At 36.6% G+C, this 22480-nt stretch overlaps 1 protein-coding gene across 1 annotated transcript; it reads right to left on the bottom strand.

The window, feature by feature from the left end:
- Nucleotides 1-3530: 3530 nt before the first annotated feature.
- On the bottom strand, nt 3531-5063 carry LOC145127471 (uncharacterized). Its single transcript, XM_079062662.1, has 3 exons — nt 4485-5063; nt 3930-4418; nt 3531-3842 (listed from the first exon to the last, which is right to left on the bottom strand). The coding sequence occupies exons 1-3, from the start codon at nt 5061-5063 to the stop codon at nt 3531-3533; spliced, it is 1380 nt and encodes a 459-aa protein (XP_078918788.1).
- Between the last annotated feature and the right edge of the window lie 17417 nt (nt 5064-22480).

Here is a 22480-nt window from a genome sequence, read left to right as displayed (position 1 = left end):
GATACGAAGTGGTAGCGGTGATCCTCGGGTTAGAACCCGTCTGCGTAGTCGTATCCTAATAATAATTTTGCACGATATTATATTTAAAATAATAATATACTAATTTAAATAATAATATAAATAATAATTTAAGTGTTAGACAACACTAAATTATGTAAGAAATACTTACAAAAAGCCTTAAGAATTGTTTGAAGGAATTCTAGGCGTTTTTGGTGTGTTTGGGAGTTTTCGGTTTCGGATTGAAGATTTGAAGATTGTTCTTGGTGTTCTTGGTGAAATTATGAAGATTTGAAGATGGATGAATGTTCTTGAGGGATTTCGGTTGAAGATTTGAATATTGGATGGTGATCTGGGCGAAATCCCTTGAAGATATGAAGATTTTGTATGAGTTTTGAGAGCAAAGTGAGGGTGATTATGGTTTGGAAAGTGAGAAATGAATGGATTTTGCGGCAAAAAACTTATATATAAAAGGGTTTTTCGGCCTTATTGGGCCTCAAACAATGTGATTTCTGTCATACATATGGGCTTGATGGGTTTTCAGTCGAAAAGTAGCCCAAAAGAGAGAGATTTCGGTGTAAGTGTGGGACCTTCGCTGGGAGATTTCGGATCTGACCGAGAACCATTTGCGGTCCGAAGTGGTTTGCGGTTGAAGTTGATTTCGGTCTTGACTGAAATCTAATTTTGGTCCGAGGAGGTGGGGTCTATGAAGTTTCTCGGTTTTACCAAAACACATAATTAGATATATTTAAACCTTATAAATTTAACCAATTGACAATTTGACATTTATTTAGCAAGTTTGACTTTTGTTGACTTTTGTTGACTTTTATTGACTTGAAAATAATGGGTTGTTACACGAATAATTAACTTATTGCTTGAATTAAACATCAGTCATGCCATGATATAAACATGCATACTATGTTTTTCTATGATCCTTCCTTTGTGAACAGATCAATTGGACATAATTCCAATGATGCTCATTTCACAATTCCAAATCCTTATTACAAGTGTAAGAATTCCAAGTTCTTGTCACTAATAAATGTGTTAGAGTCTAACCTTGCATGTAATATGCTTTTGTGATGACATGGCGTGAAAGTCGTCGAGACTTAGCCAACGATGTCACAAAATGCTCAATTGGAACTTTGTTACTTAAAACAGTTTCATGGTTACTAAGTCTTAAATTCAAGATACAATTCTTGAACACCATCCTTGCATTAAAGTTTCTAACTCACATGTAGATTCTAATCATCAACTCCCATTATGGAAACATTTTCATATTCCCATATGAATATCAATTCTGATCAAGAATTATCCCAATCTGAAACCTGTCACTATAGTCCTTCCAAATTTATACTTCCAACTGTCCACAAGCAACCAATCTTTAGTGAACCTCATATTGTCCTTTAACAGTTGATTAACAACTTTAGTCACATCGTGTTATAGTCCTTTTTCCCCTCTTAATGCCCTAGGCATTCGGAAAAATCAGAACAATTGATTAGCATATGTAATCAATCTTATATCTGAAGCATATGGGACTTGATTCATAATGTCTTTACACAAAGACCTGATATCTTATCAGTATCTTGCTATAATATTTCCATATATTGCATTTCCTATGTTGAATCATTTCAACACGATATTCATATATGTCAAAGACTAAGTTTTATTAAAACTTTCAATCTAAAACCTTTAGATTTGAAATGAAGTATGCATGTCCTCTCCCTTATATCGTTCTATAGTGAAACAATTCCCAAACTTTGCAACTTGCAAATTTGTAAACTTTCTTTCCTACAATTATTACTCCCAACTTGCAATACTTAGCATAACAATTATGATCCCGCTAGCATAGCAATTGTACTCCCACTAGCTTTGGCATGTATCCAGAAATCAACTGGACTTCTAGAAATCAATACTTTTTTACCTTCTTACTAAAGTGTAGATATCTGATACGTAATGCTTAGATAAGTCTTCATCTAGACTTCTCAAGATCATACACCTTCATTAGATAGAATATGTATGTGTTTAAACCCTTTCATAGCTTAGAGCTATAAGTCGTAAACATTCAAACTATTTCTTTCCATTTCTCACAATTTGAACTATGGAAAAGGATGTCGTAATCATATGTGAATGTGAGAGCGCAATTATCAGAATTGCAAACTGTCACACCCCGCTAAAGCGGAAACATGAGGCGTGGCAGTACAAAGGGTCTCATAGAAAAAGTTAAAAGACAACACCAACCATAGTATTAAAAAGTATTACAATTTACAATGAGTTTGAACAACTTTTCAAAATAAATTACAATATATTAGAAATATAACACATGCAAATGCTCCTACAAGTGATGTGTCTCTACGTGCCTCTTACTAGATGATTCCTGAAAAAGCATGTAAAATGAGCGTCAACTATAAAAATAGTTGGTGAGTACTCACATGTTTATGAAATAATATAGTTTGAAATCATGATAATCAGAATATTGATAACAGTTTCCATAAAGAAATGTTCATTTCTAAAATAAGTAAATAAGTTTTCATGAATAGAAGTTCATTGCTAAAACGAGTAATAAAGTTTTCATAAATAGAAATTTGTTGCTAATATAAAAACAAAGTTCGTTGCTTAAATGAGTAAACAGGTTCACTGCTACAAAGAGCAAACAAGTTTGTTGTTACAAAGAGCAAACAAGTTCATTTCTACGAAGAGCAAACAAGTTCATTACTAAGACAAGTAAATAAGTTTCCAGTAATAGAATTTCATTGCTATAATGAGAAACAAAGTTCGCTGCTATAAATAGTAAGCTAGTTTGTATGTATATGAGCAAATAATGAGTTCATAACCAAGCCTATGGCTGATTCTCTATCAAGATCTATGCTTATCATTCCATAGATGAACATGGTATTATGCACTCAAGCAATCGAGCGAGTGAGGAGTTTTCAATTCCTAATAGCGCTATCCATAATGACCATTGGCTCAAAGAGTTAATGGTTGGAGTAAAGTGGAAGGGACTTAAGACGATAAGGCCTCATGTCTCAAGTTGCATAAACATAAATAGAAAAATATAGCAATCAATTTTGATACAATTCAATTTAAATAGAACGAACAATAAATATCCATCAAAATTTTATGCATACAGAGATCTGGGTTGAGTCCTTTGTTGTCTTCGATAGTCCATCCAATCACGCTTTTATACTCCTTCAGAATTCTGATCAATTCCGACTCTTCTTTTTCTGACAACTTGTTGGAGATGATGACTGGAAGTGTTTCTTTTTCTCCAAGATATGCATATTTCAGACGTTCTGGGAGTGTCTTCATCTCCAAGATGGTTGCTTGCACTAAAGAGGGAAAGGTTTGGAGTTAGAAACTGGTAATTTAAGATTTTGGGTACCATACCTCAACTTTCTCTGGTGGTCCATATGAGCTGCCATCTCTTGTACTTCTCTGTCAACCACATAATTTTCTGATAAAACCTGGGCTGCATTAATAGACATGTTTTTGTGGAGCACTAATGCTAGTAACTCACGATTAGCAAACTCAAAATATTATGCAGATAATGGTTCAATCACATCAATGAAAATAAGGGCTGAAACATCATCACAATAACGCATTGTGTCATAAATATTGAAGTTGATAACTTCACCATCAAATTCCATTGAAACGGTACCATCATAAACATCTATTTTGGTTCTAGCGGTTTTTAAAAATGGTCTCCCCAAAAGAATGGAACCTGAATTTGGTGAGTGATCATCTCCTATATCTAAAACATAGAAATTAGTTGGGAATATAAGTTCATTCACTTGAACCAAAACGTCTTCCAGCACACCTTTCGGGTGTAGCAGAAAACGATCAGCCAACTGAATGATAACTCATGTTCTTTTTAGTGGCCCTACCCCGATAGTTCTAAAAAGTGAGTATGGCAAAACATTTATAGAAGCTCCTACGTCCAACATAGCTCGTGGAACTGAAAGGTTCCCCAACTTGCAAGGAACAATAAATACTCCTGGGTTCTTGCACTTTGGGGGCATCCTTTTTTGTAAAACAGTTGAAACATTCTCACTTACTTTAACTGTTTCGTTTCCTTTTAATCTTCTTTTTGAAGTACACAATTCTTTCAAAAAATTTGCGTATCGGGGTTGCTGTTTAATAGCATCAAGAAGGGGAATATTTACCTCAACCTTTCTAAAGAAGTCCATAATATCTTTGTCCTCCTTTTCTATTTTCGTGTTTTTCAGTCTTGAGGGAAAAGGACGAGGAGTAATTTTTACCTCAGCTTCAGCAGGTCTATCTTTTTTCTGCACCTCTTTAGTTGCCTCAGATTCTTGCTCAACCATGATCTCTTCTTCCTCATCTTCTTGCTGATCTGGTCCTTTGTAAATTTTACCAATTCTGAGAGTGACATCACAAGCAATATGCTTCGGGTTTTTCTCAGTCTGAGATGGGAATTTTCCTTGCGTTTGTGCTTCTTATTTTCTAATAGAGTTTGCGAGTTGTGATACCTGCTGCTCCAAATTTTTGATGCTAGACTTGGTTTCATTCAGAAAAGCTTGGGTACTAGTAGTAAGACTTTTAACAATGTCTTCCAAAGAGGTTGCTGAAAGTTGCCTTGATGTTGCCTTGATGTTGATTCTGCTAGAAAGGATGTTGAAATCCATGTGGAGCCTTGGCTGGAAATTGTTATTTTGAGGTCCTCCCCAAGCTTGGTTGTTGCGATGTTGATCAAATGGCCTTTGCTGAAATGCCCCCATAGCTTGAACAGCTTCAGTGTCTTCTTGAAGTAGTGGGCACATATCTTTTGGGTGCCTAGTTTTGCAGCAGATCCCACAAGGTTTGATTTTTGGTTCAATACCTTTTTCTTTTATCAACAGTAGGACATCCTTTGTCAATTCTGAAATCTGGGATTCCAGGTGGGCGTTACTTATTTCTTTGAATCCTATTGGCTGGTTCGGGTACCATTCTTCTTTAGTTTCTGAATGCTTTGATTCATTTTCCAACTTTTCAATCAATGTCCGGATCTCTGTTGGTGTCATATCTGAGAGTGACCCTCCACTCGATGCATTTATAAGACGCCTCTCCATGGTATCAAGCCTTCGCAGAAACACTGGTATAGCTGATAATCACTAATGCCATGTTGTGGGCATCGGACCAGCATCTTTTTGAAGAGCTCCCAATAAGTGTGGAGAGCCTCTCTTTTGCCTTGATTTATACGAAGAATCTCTCTGCGCGGGTTTGACACTTTTGCCTCAGGAAAATATTTCTCTAGAAAAAGCTTGGCGAGTTCATTCCAGCTTGTTATTGAACCAGACGAAAGATCATATAACCACTCTTTTGCTGCATCTTGAACTGAGAAGGGCAATGCCTTAGTTTAATCTGGTCTTCAGTAATTGCATGGGGTTTCATTCAAGAACAAACGACATGGAATTCCTTGAGAAATTTATGAGGATCTTCATTCTTAAGGCCTCGGAACGAAGGCAGCAGATGGATTAAACCGGAGTTGAGCTCAAAGTTCTGAGCTTCTGGAAAGGTGATACACAGAGGTTGCTGGGTAACCTCTTGTGTTGCCCACTCGTGAAGAATCTTTTCAGCATCGTCTCCCTTTTCGATCATGATGATTTCTGTTTTAGTTTTAGAGGAGTCTGTGGGTTCGGATTCTTCTGAAGATGATGAGGAGTATGTTTTAAAGTGTCACACCCCCAAACCGGAACGGCAGAAACGTTCAGGGGTGGAGGACGTCATGTCAGGTATCACAATACATGCCTTATAGTAATCAAAGTACAACAACCATTGCATTAATAATGTATAAGTTTTTACATAAGTGTTTAAACATTACATATTCAAACATCAAAGGTAGATATAGCAAAAGACGAAAAACGCAGCATGGTACTAGGCTGTCTTCTTAAAATCTCCGGGAGTGTACCTGTCTACTGGATTCCTGAGAATACAAGTTATTTTGAAAGAGATGATCAACATTTAAGTTGGTGAGTTCATAAGTATTAGTTATGGTTGCTCTAGTTTTGAGAAAGTGATTGGTTAAGTTCCTGAAAATCCTATATTTTCTGCTGTATATAAAAAGTAGTTTTAATCCCATAAAACCGTTATGTAAAGTAGTTTTAATCCCATAAAACTGTTCCATTTAAGTGTTATTGTACTTATAACCTAGTCTTACATAATTTTAATTCACCATAAATTTATATGAAGAATGTTTTCCGTTTTGGTTGTGGAAGATGAATGATGCAGTAGTATTTCCTAAAAAAATACACTACTGGTGTAATAACCACCCTAATAATGAATTGATTAATTAGGGTTTAAAATGTGATAAAGTTGTAACCATGCTGATAGACTAGAGTAAACACGACGACCTTCTGGTGTCAAAACTGAATATGTGACATTTGTCACCCCATGGCTTGTTTGTCGGACTGTAGGTAACAATCGGGATGTGGGATTGTCAGTGTCGTATAGATCTATACACACAATGCCCGATCTCCCTCCAGGAGACTCTGGTTACAAGAATATAACATAGCAAGTATATTGCTATGTCTTGAAGACGTACCATCACATTTTGGTTTAATTAAAGATAGAGTTATATCCTTTTCTTGACAAAGTAGTTTAACCTCGTATACTTATCTAGAAAATAGATTTCTCGTTTGTTTCATAAATTATATCTATTATAATATATACGGCCTATCTGATTAGCATGATCTCTCATGAATGCACCCCTTTGCTCAGCGTGATACAAAGGTAATGATACCGACTGAAATAAGCTTTTATATTCATATATGTATAATATATATAATTAAGAAGGAAACGACTTTCAGACAAATAACACCTCCTTAAGCCCACATCTAAACAAGGAAAAGGAAATAAGGAAATTCATTAGTCATAAGCCCTTTAAGTCTTATTTATATACCTATATATATATAAACATGATTTTGACAATTATAAGTTTAAAGAGTTATAAAAATATTTAAAAGAGTTTAACGGTATTCTAAAAAGAGTTTATGTGACTTTTAAAAGAGTTTACATGACTTTAAGTCATTATGGAAGTATTTGGTAATCCTTATTTTAAACACAATATTTAAAAGCATAATGATTAACATTAATGATTCTTTAAAAGAACGGTAACCACAATAGTTCTTACTATAATTACTTAGTTTATACTAACTATATATAACCTAATATCGAATGGACAGTTGAATGCGTGAATCTGCCCTAAGTCCACAACCAAACAAGGAACAGGAAATGAGGCGGAAGTCACACATTCCACTGCCTATCGGATATTAATTATATATAATTCTGATGTATAAATTAAGGAATTATAGAATTAACCATTAAAAGGTCCTTTATGTTATACTAGTTTAATAATCTGTATTAAACCTTTTGTCTAATTGTTATCACAGGTAAATATTAACACAATTTAATTGTGTTCAACTTGTATTCCCCCCCCCCCCCCCTTAAAAGCACTTAAAACCATTTAAAAGGTAGATTATAGGGGTATGAACTCACCTTATGTTGGTGATTCGATTGAAGATATGATATAGGATGATAAGTTTCACGATTGAAGTCTCGAGCACCAATGGGTCCTAATTAGCATATTATTACACATATATGTGTAAAGTTAGTGAATATAACTACAAAGGTGTTTAGGAAACAACCTAGGATGCAAGAGTAACTCACCAAAAGAGTGTTAGAAGCTAGTTAGGAGGCTGAAATGGAGTTCACGGCCAGGAAGGAGTGTTTACGGCCCAAGAACACATGAGTGTTCACGACCCAAGATGAAGGGTTCACGGTCCTGATGAAGAGTTCACGACCCTATGAGTGGTTCACGGCCCAAGAACATGAAGAACATTTTAAGATTTTGGTGTTTAGCAAGTGCTTGAAGGCCCCTTTTTTCTATTCCAAGATGAAACAAAAGAAAATGGGTGTTTAAGGGAAGAAAAGGGTGTTTCTTGAGGATGATACTTGAGAGAGAATGGGAGAATCACGGCTGGAAGATGAGAAAATGAGGAGAAAATGGCCAACACAACTATATATAGGCGAGGGTTCACAGTCCGAAGGGTTCACGGCCATGAACCTCGTTTGCAGTCCGAAGGCGGTGGTGGCCTAGAACGCATTCACGGTCCGAGGGTTTGCGGCCCTCGTTTACGGCCAAAACCTGTTTGTTCTCGGTTGCGAAGCTTCTGTCCGAAGGGAAAGAAAGAATGGTCTTCGAACTTCAAGCTTTAACCTCTTAAACATATAACACCTTGAATACAAGGTGTAAACACTTATAAAATATTAATCTAACTCATTTAAGATAGAATAAGATTTAAGTTGACTTTAGTTGACTCAAGTTTGACTTTGATTGACTAGGATTGACTTTACAAGAAGAAAATAACGGGGTGTTACATAAAGGGGCTATTAACGGGTGAGGTAGGTGGTGCTTTTTGGAAAAGGCTGAAATGAGGCTTCAGGTTCGTTCCATAAGGAAGTGCCTTGTGCTGTGGGTGTTTTATATTGTGATTGGGGGGGGGGGGAGGACAATGAGGTTCCTGCTTGTTGCTTCCGAAGTTTTGCTTCCTTCTTTAGCTTCCTAGTAGTCTTCTCAATCTCTGGATCAAAAATTAGATCACCTATACATGAAGATATTGTCATAAAACTATTAGTGTTTACCGTGTCCCCGACAACGACGCTAATTTGTTAAAACTGTTGTCATGCATGATTTAAACAAATAAAAATATAAATAAGACTGCTCTTTTGCACTAACAGGTAGTACTGGTAAGCAGGGTCGGATCCTTAGGGACACGTCCTAAAGTCTTCGCCTCTTTGCGTAAGGCACAAACTAATTCTTGACAAATGTATAAAACATAAAGGGGGGGTTATTTATGAGAATTTAAACTAATAAAAATCAAAAATGATAAAAGAATAACTGAATTTAAAGGCTGTGAAAATTCAAATAAAAGAAAACAATTTCAGTTCCGCAGTGACTCCCCTAATCATTTAATTAACCTTCAACACAATATTTCACTGTGCAATTGTTTAAACTGGCACTGAAGTTCATTAACAAGCTCTAATCACCTCTATTACAAAAATTATTTAATCAAAATAAGTTCTCTAAATTAAACCTAACTCTTTACCATATTAACCAAACAAGCTCTTGATTAACAAAGAAAAGTTGCATTAAGCACAGTGTAATATCCCAGTAAAGTCCAATACCTCTCATAAGCTCGGAGGTGTAAAATTTTTTTTGATCAATTCATATTAGAGTTAACCCTAAACGCATAATTAATCCAATATTTGTTACTTTTAACCAATTAATCTAGATAATTACGGATCTAAACAATTAGAAAACTAGAATGGTTCACAAACAATTTAAGTGGCCAACAGAAATTGAAATCAAAATTAAACATTCAATTAAACACATAATTGATCAAAGTAAACAATAATCACAGTCAAACATAGTGTCGAATGATTAATCATAGGAAAAGGTTACGTCTTTTCGGAACTGAAATCTGAGTTTTTAGCCTGAGATGGCCAAAAACGAATTATTAACAGTAGAAATAGAGTCTAAATGATAAATCATACTAAACAATGAAAAGAAATTGAATCGACTCCTTCAGATCTGCGTTCTTCACTTGAAAGTCTCTGAAAATCGTCTAAGAATCGCCAGGAATCGCCAATTGGGGTTACTAGACAAGTATGTGGCTCTATTTATTCCTCCAACTGTAAAAACATCATGCATGTAATCGCATAGGGACAACCTGCGATCGCATGTATTACTGAAAACGCGTCACAAGCCTTTTAAATGGAATACGATACCATTTCGAGACATTTTGGCGAAGCTGTGATCGCAGGTTATGATTTTGCCATCGCATAAAGTGGGTTTTCTCATTCTTGTGAATTTTTGGCATGAAAAATCTCCGAAGCGAAGCTGCGACCAAACATGCGATCGCATGTACATAGTTGTGATCGCATAGGGACAACATGCGATCGCAAGTCTTCATTTTCGTGTCTTTTTTTATCGTCGTTCCTCCTTCCAAGCAGTTCTTGATCATTCCTCAGCATCCTTCCTTAGTCTAGACTCCAGTTAAGCTCCAAAGAATCCATTAACGCATCCCGAACTTGCGTAATCATCATGTGCTCCAAATTACCCTGAAAAATCGTAACAAACGTGAGCAGTACTTGCATTCTACAAAATACTCACGAAACACACAATACATAATCATAATCGATAGTTAGTTAGCATTTTATGACAAAATACTGAGGAAATCGTGCTAAAATATACATATAAAATGCATCTAACAACACTACCATGAGATTTACTACTTATTTGAACGATTATTATTCACTTTTATGGAATTTTTGTTTTTATTCGAGCATACTCGGCTTTTCATGACAAACTCTAGTTAAGGGTCTTATGAGTGAGACATTATTCATTACCTAAGTTCAAAAATACTTAGAAGACCCACACCAGTATAACAGTTAATCTTCTGAGTTGAGATACGTATGTATAGATCTATACGGGTTGACACCCCCACCTGTGGTTGCTAGCTACAACCTCGACCGGTTAATCGAAGCGGGTGATAAATATCTTATTCATTTCTATGACGTCCAATGAAACGTTGTAGGGGGTAGTACAGTCACATAGTTCGGTTATAGGACTCACTATAAGCGTTAACTAGATCTCATTATCTAGAAGCCACAAATCTGATTTCTCTGATTACCAAACATTTTGGGTATTGATTTACTCACAGTTTCTCTGATTACCAAACATTTTGAGTATGGATTTACTCACGATGTCTCGGATTACCAAAAAATTTGAGTATGGATTTACTCATGGTTTCTCTAATTACCAAACATTTTGAGTATGGATTTACTCATGAGTTCTACGATTACCAAACATTTTGAGTATGGATTTACTCATGGTTTCTCTGATTACCAAACATTTTGAGTACGGATTTACTCATGATTTCTCTGACTAAAAAACATTTTGAGTATGGATTTTCTCATGATTTTCTCTGATTACCAAACATTTTGAGTATGGATTTACTTCTCATTTCTCTGTTATCATATATTTGAAGTATGGATTTATTCAAAATTTCACTATTATCAAACATTTTAAGTATGGATTTACTTATGATTTCTATGTCTATCAAACATTTTAAGTATGAATTTACTTGTAATATCTATTGTATCAAACATTTTCAAACATGGTTTTAACTACAAACGAGATACTTTCGAACTTCAAAAAAAAAGAGTATCGTTAATGCGGTTAGCAGAAAACCTATAAACTCTCACCAACCTTGTTTTGACCCTCAAAAATACATGTATTCTTCGGATATCACCAAACGAGCTTTCAGTTAGAAGACTAGTCATGGATTTCAGGCGACCTAGTTTTATCTAGATTTTTCTATATCGGCCTATCTGTTAAGGAAAATTTATGAACTTATTATTATTATTTTTATGAACCATGTGTTCAAACCTTAAAGTAGAATGTAACTGTTGTGTTGTTATTGTTGTAACTTGTGATGTATATTCCATTTGCTTGTGATCCATGAACTAAGTCGCACAGCCTAGCGTATTCCGCCGCCTCGTCTGGGGGTGTTACAAGTGTCTCAACAACAGAAGGTCCACAAAGATCAATATGAAGAAGTTCCAAAGGTTCAATGATCTTTGACTTGATAACAATGGGATGACCTTGACGATTTTTCTTTCCCTGTTCACAAGCTGCACATATCGAATCGTTATCAAATTTTAATACAGGTAAGCCACGAACAAGATTATTTATAACCAGTTTGTTTAGATTCTTGAAATTTAGTGTTGGATTTGGTGTCTAAGCCCATAACTATAATTGACATGTACTTGAATTGATAGCAGCACAGTCCTTTTGGGTTGCCCTCAAATGTAGCAACTGGACAAGGAAATTATGAAAGGAGAGATATTGATTTATTATAAGATTAATAAATTAATATAAATGATTTATTAATATGTTAAAAGATTAATATATTAATTAGAAATCATAAGGTTTAATTAATAGTTAGCCAGAAATTAATTAGAATTAATTTTGGGGTTAATTGTATTAATTATAAAGTGCAGGGACTAGTTTGCAATTATCAGATAGTTGAGTGGAAGGCTCCAGAACCTCCTTGGAAGGAGGTGGACGAAATCTATAGGGGAAACCCTAAGGATTTCGTCCAAGGGGCTTTGGATAAGTCCTTTGGGTTAGCTTAGGCCATAAGCAAAGGAGTATTAGGGTTTTCCTTAAACCTTAGATCCCTCAGCTATATAAGGAGCCTCCCAGCTCCTAAATTTGGCCACTCCTTCCTTGGTGAAACCCTAGGGCCGAAAATTGCATACTCTCTCTCTCTCTCTCTCTCTCTCTCTCTCTCCTTCAAGTTTCCTTATTTCTAGCTTTTGGGTGTGACTCCATTAGTGGCATTACATTTGTGGTGCTAGGCTTCCAAGAAGATCAAGTTCAAGAGGATTAACATTTGTTTGCTATAACAATTGAAAGGTATGTAATTCTAAAACCCTAGTTTGTTAATTTCGAAAATAGCCTCTCTCCTTTAGGGTTCTTGTTTTGCAATTCAAAGTTATATGTTCAATAGTTAAAACATAGATCCAAAGTAGGTTGCATGTGAACTTAGGAATTGTTTTCTAGTTTATTTGTTTCACCTAAAACCCATTAGTGGTATCAGAGCCAGGTTTGTTTTAAATTGAATTGCTATAATAGTTGAATTGCAAATTAGGTTTTATAGCTATTAAACCCTAAAGGCCAGAATTTTCGATTTTTAGGGTTTTGGTTCAAAGGGTTTTCGAAAAACCCTAGCCTCCATGAACCCTAATTGAAATTAGGGTTAGGGTTTTGAAAACCCTAGCGTCCTCCCTTGAATTTCGTAATATGCTTAGTATTTTTAGGGTTTCTTGTTTTGGATAATTGTTACTTGATTAGATTAATTGGATAATTATTCTTTACCCTAATTTTCGAAATTTAGAGGGATAAGGATTAGGATTAAATTAATGTTTAATTTCATTAGATAATCCTTACAAGATTTAATGAATTAATTAAAATTTAATTAATAGATAAATATTAAATCTAGTTATTTGGTTTATTTTAAGTTTAAAATTAATGGCTTAATTTTTGAAATTTATATATAAACCTCAAAGTTTTAAAAAGTTTAAAACACACCTTATATATGTATTATAATTAAAAGTTTAATATTATATATGTATAAGAATATGGTCAGTCAAATCGCTAGTATGCCTCATTCACGAAGCTAGTCTATAAGGGGGGTATAAGGAAACTGCCTATAAAATGGTAGTTGAATGGGTGTCCACTCTCACCCACCGCTTCCTTGATTAGTGGAGAGTCGTTAGCAGAACGGGTTTGATAGGACAACTACATCTCATTAAAAGTATAATGTTATTAAAGAAAGTACTAGAACATCATTTTACAAAATCCCAACTCTAGTTACTTTAGGAAAAATGTGAAAAGTATGCTAATCCATGAAATTGCACATTATGCTTTATTGGTCGTTAGTGGAGCGTGTGTGGTTAACCAGCACACTAAAAGGCACTAATAAAGAGTAGTAATGGGTATCTCATAATTGTCATTTTGATGGAGCGTGTGTGGTTTACCAGCACATCAATAGTTAATGATAAAGACAATGAGGTCAGCAAGCACATTTGCATGGTTATTCACATCTTGTTTGTGATCCTCGGCATCCCAGTCACAAATAGAAGAGCATAATCCGAGATTAAAACATGCCATTGAATAGTTTCAATGTATGTCAAAAGAATTAGGAATTTCACTTCGTTTATTTCGTCTAATGGTGGAATTGGTGAATCGTCATTCACCTACCTTTATGAATTTTACACTTGGATCTCTATGACATCCCCTAATTTCTTGGACAGAAAAGACCGATTTAATTTATGCTTTTTAAAATAAAACCAGAGAAATCTTTTTAAAAGATGTTTCGGAATTGGTCCCCAAAACAAAATATGATAAAAGTTTGTCAAAACCTTTCTTTAAGAAATATAAAATTTTCTTTTATATCAAAACCTCGAGATGTCATGTTCCGATACAGATCAAAAGCATAAACAAGACATTATAAGCCTTACAACAGTTAATTATAACTACTGGCCTATAATCCAAAATCACTCATCATCATCATCCGACTATGCTCGGGGTTCACTACCTGTAATCATAAAAAGCTGAGTGCGTCCGGCTCGGAAGCCTGGTGAGCATATAGGGTTTTCAACCCACAATAAATAAATTTATTGTACTTAAACATCAATCAATCAACTAAATTACCCCAACCCCATTATCTTATTAATTTCTTAAGGGTTTACCCTAAGAGTCAACTATCACTCCTTCCTAAGGATTCATACTAAGGAATAGGAACAAGGTCACACCATCACCAGGGTTTATACAACAGGGGCTAAACTCATAGCTCTTATTTATTGACAATATTATTGACAGTATTCACCCCTGTCATACATGTCAATGGGTTTTTAGAGTACACCTTATGAACATATAGTTCACCCACCTACAGGTTGCAAGCCTGCTAGTGTTCCATAGACCATCTAGAATAGTCCATGGTTGTCATCCATACTCTGTTGAATGACGGGGGTCACCGTTTGGGTAAGGGCTTTTCTCATATTTCACCACTCACCCTCAACTTATGATCTCCTTTCACCACTCACCCTCAACTTATGATCAATATTACTGATCATCTCCTTTATCCAATTCACCTTTCATCACACACCCATTATTTCATCTACCCATGTTTTACCCAACATTTTTGTAGAAAAAATATATATACAGTTTAAATTATTTAAAAACATGTATAAATCACACCTTCAACATCCAACTCAAATAAACAAACAATACATATTCACAAAGCACATATTTTATATAAAATACTTCATATCTATGTGTAAGGTGAAAGTAACTACACACTCACCTGATTTAATGAAAATCGGGCAGCAATTCGTTTCCTAAAACGATCGTTTCTAATAAAACCCGACGTTTTATTGAGAAACCGGGCTCTGCAAAGGGATGGGCTTCGAAACCGAAAAGATAAATGTTCCTGGCTTCTTGGGCACTTCGTGGCGTATTCCGGGGGTTATAATTGATACCGGGGCTTTGGGGGATGTTAATATGAAAGAAATATGAAATTTAGGGTGAAAGGTGGCAAATTTCCAAAGTTACCTGGGAAGGCTCGCAGCCTTCTATTTATAGGGAGGAGCTTCTGATCGGACGGCTGAGAAGCCTCTAGGTGGTGCTGATCCGAGGGCTCGCATATGGCTCGCACATGCGAAGGGTTGCTGGCCTCTTGTGATTGGACCGAGGTCTAGGTCCGAAGTACGGTTTCCATGGCAGCCTCGCGAGGGTTCGGACACGAGGGAAGAGGGTACGTGTCGCCTTCTCAGTGGACCACTTCGGATCAGGTCAGGAGCTCGGATGACTCAGCAGCTCAGACACGTGGCTCGCATGACTCACCAATTTTGGACACGTGGCACGTTCTAAGCGAGGGTGACATGGCAAAAACGTGACTATGCGAATTTTCTCGATTTTTGTGCAAAAACTTCTAAAATCCATAACTTTCGCATACGAGCTCCGTTTTTGACGTTCTTTATATGCACGCGTAGGTAAAATTACGCTCTACAACTTTCGTTTAGACTTCCTTGGCTACTTTTTGAATTTAATTTTTATATTATTATTTTTAACAGACCGGGACAGGAAATCCGTTAAAAATTCATAACTTCTTCATCCGACGTCCGTTTTCGTCAGACTTTTTACCGTTGTGCTACTATTTACGAGACCTTCGATTCTCGTTTAGGTTGTGTCGGCTAAAAATCACTCGATCTTAAATTCGAGTTTTTAGCTGTCTACTGCTAAGCCGAAACTTCGAAAAATCATAACTTCCTCATACGAAGTCAGATTTGGGTGTTCTTTTTATACCTACTCTCGGTTTAACGAACACTACGAGTTTTGTTTAGATCATTAAGGCTAAAAAGTAGTTTATCAAAAACTCACTTTTTACGTCATTCGGCACCGTGCCGGTTTTGTCGTGAAACTTCGACAAGTCATAACTTCTTCGTTATAACTCGGATTTCGGCATTCTTTATATATCCATAATCCTTGTCACGACCACTACAACTTTCTTAATAGATATCGGCTTTATCTAATATTTTTTTATGCTCATTTGTATTCTTAATTATTTAACTCCTAGTAATTAAGCATAAAACACATAAAACACATAATATTCACATAATTCCTTTTCATTTCTTCTAAATGAGTTACAAAGGTTAACCTACACCATTATGTAAATATTAATGCCTAGCCAAGAAACACGGGCGTTACAATCTCGGCATCCCATTTCTAAGTTGTGAATATTCATAGTTGGATCCTAACCTTGATATTATATATTTGGGTTATTATATTAAGGTATCTTTGAAATCTAACTGAAACTTTCTTTCTTTTCAGATGTCTACTCCTGGAAACACTTCTGCTTCAACATCCTCCAACCACAACTTCTCTTTGCTCAACATCTGCTCCAAAGTCGTTATGGATGGCTCTAACTATAACGATTGGATGCGTAACATCAAGATGGCGTTTCGATTTGAGGACAAAGAGTATGTCCTTGAAAAGGAGCTCAAAAAACTTGATGAGTCTAAAGCTACTCCTGAAGAATATGCTGCCTACAAGAAACATTATGATGATGCTACCAAAGTGGCGTGCATCATGGTTGCAACCATGTCCCCAGAACTGCAAAGGTACTATGAGGACTACTGGCCCTTTAAGATGAACAAGGACCTTATGGAAAAGTATCATAAGCGAGCTCGTCAAGAAAAGTTTGAAGTAGTCAAGTCACTCATGGCTTGCAAGATGAAAGAAGGGGAGTCGGTTGTATCTCATGTGCAAAGAATGCAATGCTACATAGAGCGTTTGGTCAAGCTCAACATTCACTTTGATGAGGAATTGGCCATTGACATGGTCTTGAACTCATTACCTGATTGTTATGGTTAGTTTATCCTAACTTACCATTTGAACAACACTGAGCGGACACTGGCCCAATTGCACAACTTGTTGCAGACAGCTGAAGTAGGGATGAAGGGCAAAAGTATAGCCTCCACTCCTGCAAGTGCCCCTGTCTTGGCTATTTGACAGGGAAAGTGGAAAAAGAGGAAATGTCCTCCTAAGAAAAACTGGAAGAACAAGGCTCGAGCTGGGTCATCTGGTAATGGCCCAAAGGCTAAGCCCTATGCTACCATTCCCCATGTTTCTGATCCAAAGGATGCCGATTGCTTTTATTGCAATGATAAAGGGCACTGGAAGAGAAGCTGCCGAAAATATCTGCAGGACATTAAAGATGGAAAAGTGAAGCCATCTTCAGCAGGTATTTACACTATTTCTTCTAATAACTCATTATCTTCTCGTTCATGGGTCCTTGATACAGGATGTGGTTTTCCCATCTGTTCTGATTTGCAGGGGCTAAAAGAAAGTGAGGAGATAGAGCGAGGAAGGATAAACTTGATCATGGGAAACAAGAAGTCTTCACCAATGACCAAGATTGGAGTTTATCAACTTTTGCTTAGTAATGATGTTAGATTAGATTTATTGAATTGTTGCTATTCGTCTGAGATGACGAGAAACATTATTTCATTTCATGCATTGTTCAGACAAGGTTTTAAATATTCTTTTAATGATTTGAATGGTTCAATTTATGTTTATAAGAATGGTGTTTTTGTGTTTGAAGCTTTGCCTTGTGATGGTGTGTATGAAATAGTGACTTGTGTTGATAGCTTAGGAAATAGTGTGTTTAATATTGACTTGTCTAATAGTGTGGACAAGGCATGCTTGTGGCATTGTCGTCTTGGACACATTAACAAGAAACGCATAGCCCAACTCCAAAAGGATGGAGTGTTGGAATCATTTGACCTAAAAATAGATGATATGTGTGAATCTTGTCTTTTGGGAAAGATGACAAAATCACCATTCACAGGGTCTTGGGAAAGAGGTGAAGGTCTGTTGGACCTCATACATACAGATGTATGTGGGCCCTTCAGATCAACTATAAGGGATGCTAATCGATTCTATGTGACTTTCACTGATGATTATAGCAGATATGGCTATATCTACTTAATCAAACATAAGTCAGAAACCTTTGAAAAGTTCAAAGAGTTTAAGCATGAGGTCGAAAATCAATTGGGCAGGAAGATAAAGGTACTTAGATCCGATAGAGGCGGGGAGTATCTTAGTATCGAGTTCAACGACTATCTGAAATAATGTGGGATAGTCTCACAATTAACTCCTCCTAGGATACCACAGTTAAATAGTGTAGCTAAGAGGCGTAATCGAACCTTGTTAGACATGGTTCGTTCTATGATGAGTCGTGCTTCGCTTCCTATTCACTTCTGGGGGTATGCCATAGAGACAGCTGCCCACATCCTCAATCTTGTCCTTACAAAGAAGGTTGCCAAAACACCTCATGAAATGTGGACGGGGAAAGTTCCCTCGTTAGCACATATTAAAGTCTGGGGTTGTGAAGCTTTCGTAAGACGAGAGACTCACGACAAGCTAGTAGCTAGAAGTGAGAAATGTGTTTTCATTGGTTACCCAAAGCAGTCTTTTGGATATTTGTTCTACAGACCTAGTGAAAACGTGGTCTTTGTAGCACGAAGATGAGTCTTTCTAGAAAGAGAGCTCATATTCGAAGAGGACAGTGGGAGCACCATTGACCTTGAAGAAATTCAAGAGTTAGCCAATGAAGGAACCTTAGATGACACTAGCACTCAACTAGAGGAAACAGTTCCTGTTGAACCAGTTGATAACTCATTACCTCTTCGAAGATCCACTAGGGTGAGTGTGCCACCTGAGTTGTATGGTTTTCATATTACTTCAGATGGTGACACATTCATCAGTGATAGGACACTGGTAAATTTCGATGAACCAGTTACTTACAAGGAAGCAATGGCAGGCCCAGAGGCTTCCAAGTGGAAAGAGGCAATGGACAGCGAGATTAAGTCCATGTATGACAACCAAGTTTGGAATTTGGTTGATAGTGCACCAGGTCGTAAGACAATTGGGTGCAAATGGATCTTGAAGAAGAAGACAGACATGGATGGAAATGTGCACACATTCAATGCTCGACTGGTTGCAAAAGGTTTCACTCAAACCCCAGCGGTTGACTATGATGAGACCTTCTCGCCAGTAGCTAAGATTAAATCTCTTAGGATATTGCTCGCCATAGCTGCCTTTCATGACTGTGAAATCTGGCAGATGGATGTCAAGACTGCTTTCCTTAACGGGAAGTTGGCTGAGGATGTTTACATGAATCAGCCAGAGGGTTTTGTTGATGCAAAGTTTCCCAATAGAGTGTGCAAGATTGAGAAATCCATTTATGGATTGAAACAAGCATCTCGCAGCTGGAATCTTTGCTTCCATGAGAAAGTCAAAGAGTTTGGTTTCTCTAGGAGTGAAGATGAGTTTTCTGTGTATATCAAGGCTAGTGGGAGTATAGTGACTTTTCTGGTGTTATATGTTGATGACATATTACTCATTGGTAACGACATTCCAACCTTGAAAGAAGTTAACTCTTGACTTGGAAAGTGTTTTGCCATGAAAGACCTTGGAGAAGCTGCCTATATTCTTGGGATTAGAATATTGAGAGATAGAAAGAAGAGACTGATTGGACTCAGTCAAAGTACATACTTGGATAAGATACTAAAGAGGTTTAGTATGGAAAATTACAAGAAGGGAGAGATACCTATCCAAAGCAATACCAAATTGAGTAAGACTCAATGCCCGAGTACAGATGAGGAAATAGCTGACATGAGTCGCGTACCTTATGCTTCCGCTGTCGGATCGATCATGTACGCTATGACATGTACTCGCCTTGATGTGGCATTTGCTTTGAGCATGGTCAGTCGCTATCAGGGAAACCGGGGTAGAGCTCATTGGATAGCAGTAAAGAATATACTCAAGTATTTGCGAAGGACAAAGGACTGATCCTTGTACTTGGTGGCAATGATACTTTGAGAGTAGATGGTTACAGTGATGCCAACTTTCAGACGGATAGAGATAACTTCCGTTCTCAATCTGGCTGGGTATTTCTACTGAATGGAGGAGCGGTTACTTGGAAAAGTTCCAAGCAAGATACGGTGGTTGATTCTACATGTGAATCAGAGTACATAGCGGCGAGTGAAGCATCTAAGGAAGCAGCTTGGTTAAGGAACTTCATCGGGGATCTCGGAGTTGTTCCTACCATCCAGGAGCCTATGTAACTGTTCTGCGATAATAAACGAGCGGTTGCCTTGACAAAGGAACCAAGAGATCATGGTAAAACCAGACATATCGACAGAAAGTACCATTTTATCAGACATAGAGTAGAAGAAGGCCATCTTGTGGTAAAGAGGGTGTCATCTAAAGATAACCCAGCAGACCCCCTCACAAAGGGTCTAAGTAGGGCTAAGCATATTCAACATGCTCCGAGCATAGGACTGAAAGATGATATTAGTTTTAGTAGTTAGATTAGTTTTGTTCTGAAACTTGTAACAAAGTAAATGTAATTGACTTTTGGTGATTAAATAATAAAGTATTATTTATGAGTTTGTTTACTGCCTTTTGTCAATTTTTTGTTATTTTGTTTCATTTTTTGCATGTTTTACTTCCCAAATAATAAGATTATTCAAACTCCACAGTCGCTCGTACTTTTGGAAGTAAGTAGTGAATTAAGACTGTCATGAATTGGATTGCAGATTGTCTAAGGATAGACATGGCAATAGAATTGCTGCAATGTTCATGAGTACTCAGAAATTGAGATTTGAGTATTGGATAAACCCTCGCTCAGAGTATCACTTCATGGAATTCATCACGAGTAATACTGAGACGATAATATCTTATAATCTTGAAACGAAGATATATGAGTTGTAATTTACAAAGTCGGTTATACATTGGTGATACGAAAACGCATCAGTAACTTGGTGTTATAAAACGTATTGTCATGTATAATTTGATAATAAAAGATACAAGCATATGAGTCAAAGTTTATTCGTTCCTTTTTCCCTAACGGGAAAAGCGATATCTGTGGGCCCCTCGATGATTTGGTGTTGACTTATGTGCTGGGCCCAGCCAGGACTAAATTGATGTGTTCGATTAGAAGTCCTACATCATCACAAATCAGAAATCGGGAAACATTATATGATCACTTATCTTAGGACATGTAACTGACTGTGTCAGAGTTCAGCAGCGGCTTTTGGAAGTTACAATTTGCTGGTCAAATTTAGAAGTCATACTAGCAATTATAGTTACAGTCTTATCCAAGTGGGAGACTGTTGGATTAGGTGTCTAAGCCCATAACTATAATTGGTATGTACTTGAATTGATAGCAGTACAATCCTTTTGGGTTACCCTCAAATCTAGCAACTGGACAAGGAAATTATGAAAGGAGAGATATTGATTTATTATAAGATTAATAAATTAATATAAATGATTTATTAATATGTTAAAAGATTAACATATTAATTATAAATCATAAGGTTTAATTAATAGTTAGCCATAAATTAACTAGAATTAATTTTGGGGTTAATTGTATTAATTATAAAGTGCAGGGACTAGTTTGCAATTATCAAATAGTTGAGTGGAAGGCTCCAGAACCTCCTTGGAAGGAGGTGGATGAAATCTATAGGGGAAACCCTAAGGATTTCGTCCAAGGGGCTTTGGATAAGGCCTTTGGGTTAGCTTAGGCCATAAGCAAAGGAGTATTAGGGTTTTCCCTAAACCCTAGATCCCTCAGCTATATAAGGAGCCTCCCAGCTCCTAAATTTGGCCACTCCTTCCTTGGTGAAACCCTAGGGCCGAAAATTGCATACTCTCTCTCTCTATCTCCTTCAAGTTTCCTTCTTGCTAGCTTTTGGGTGTGACTCCATTAGAGGCATTACATTTGTGGTGCTAGGCTTCCAAAAAGATCAAGTTCAACAGGATTAACAATTGTTTGCTATAACAATTGAAAGGTATGTAATTCTAAAACCCTAGTTTGTTAATTTCGAAAATAGCCTCTCTCCTTTAGGGTTCTTGTTTTGCAATTCAAAGTTATATGTTCAATAGTTAAAACATAGATCCAAAGTAGGTTGCATGTGAACTTAGGAATTGTTTTCTAGTTTACTTGTTTCACCTAAAACCCATTATTTAGATGGGAGGGTCTTCAATGCCACAACTAGATGAGATCTGATGAGGCCTTCGAAAGCAAGCAGACAGAGGGAACACCAACAATTGGCTTCATGTCAAGTGTAAACATGTCACCTTTCCTTTTTGATTTGAGAAAAACTTTCTTAGTTTCATTATTCGAGATGACACTACCTTCTTCATCAAATACTACTTGCTAGCCAATGCCCAAAAAAAGTTGTGAAATACTTATCAAGTTGTGTTGAAGATCTTCGACATACGCCACTCGGTTAACTGTAAACTTCTCATTCGTTACTTTTCCATAACATTTAACCTTGCATTTTTGGT

Source organism: Lactuca virosa, chromosome 7, assembly GCF_052849685.1.
Source record: "Lactuca virosa cultivar CGN04683 chromosome 7, Lactuca_virosa_CGN04683_v6, whole genome shotgun sequence".
NCBI classification, from domain to species: Eukaryota; Viridiplantae; Streptophyta; class Magnoliopsida; order Asterales; family Asteraceae; genus Lactuca; species Lactuca virosa.
The sequence above is the reverse complement of the archived record's forward strand: the minus strand, read 5'-3'. Positions and strand labels throughout refer to the sequence as shown.

Coding starts and splice junctions, on each gene's coding strand:
- LOC145127471 (XM_079062662.1), bottom strand. CDS start 5,063: ATGGAGAGGCGTCTTATAAATGCATCGAGTGGAGGGTCACTCTCAGAT. Junction 4,419..4,484: donor TCAAAAATTTGGAGCAGCAG/GTATCACAACTC, acceptor TTCCCATCTCAG/ACTGAGAAAAACCCGAAGCA. Junction 3,843..3,929: donor TTCCACGAGCTATGTTGGAC/GTAGGAGCTTCT, acceptor GTTATCATTCAG/TTGGCTGATCGTTTTCTGCT.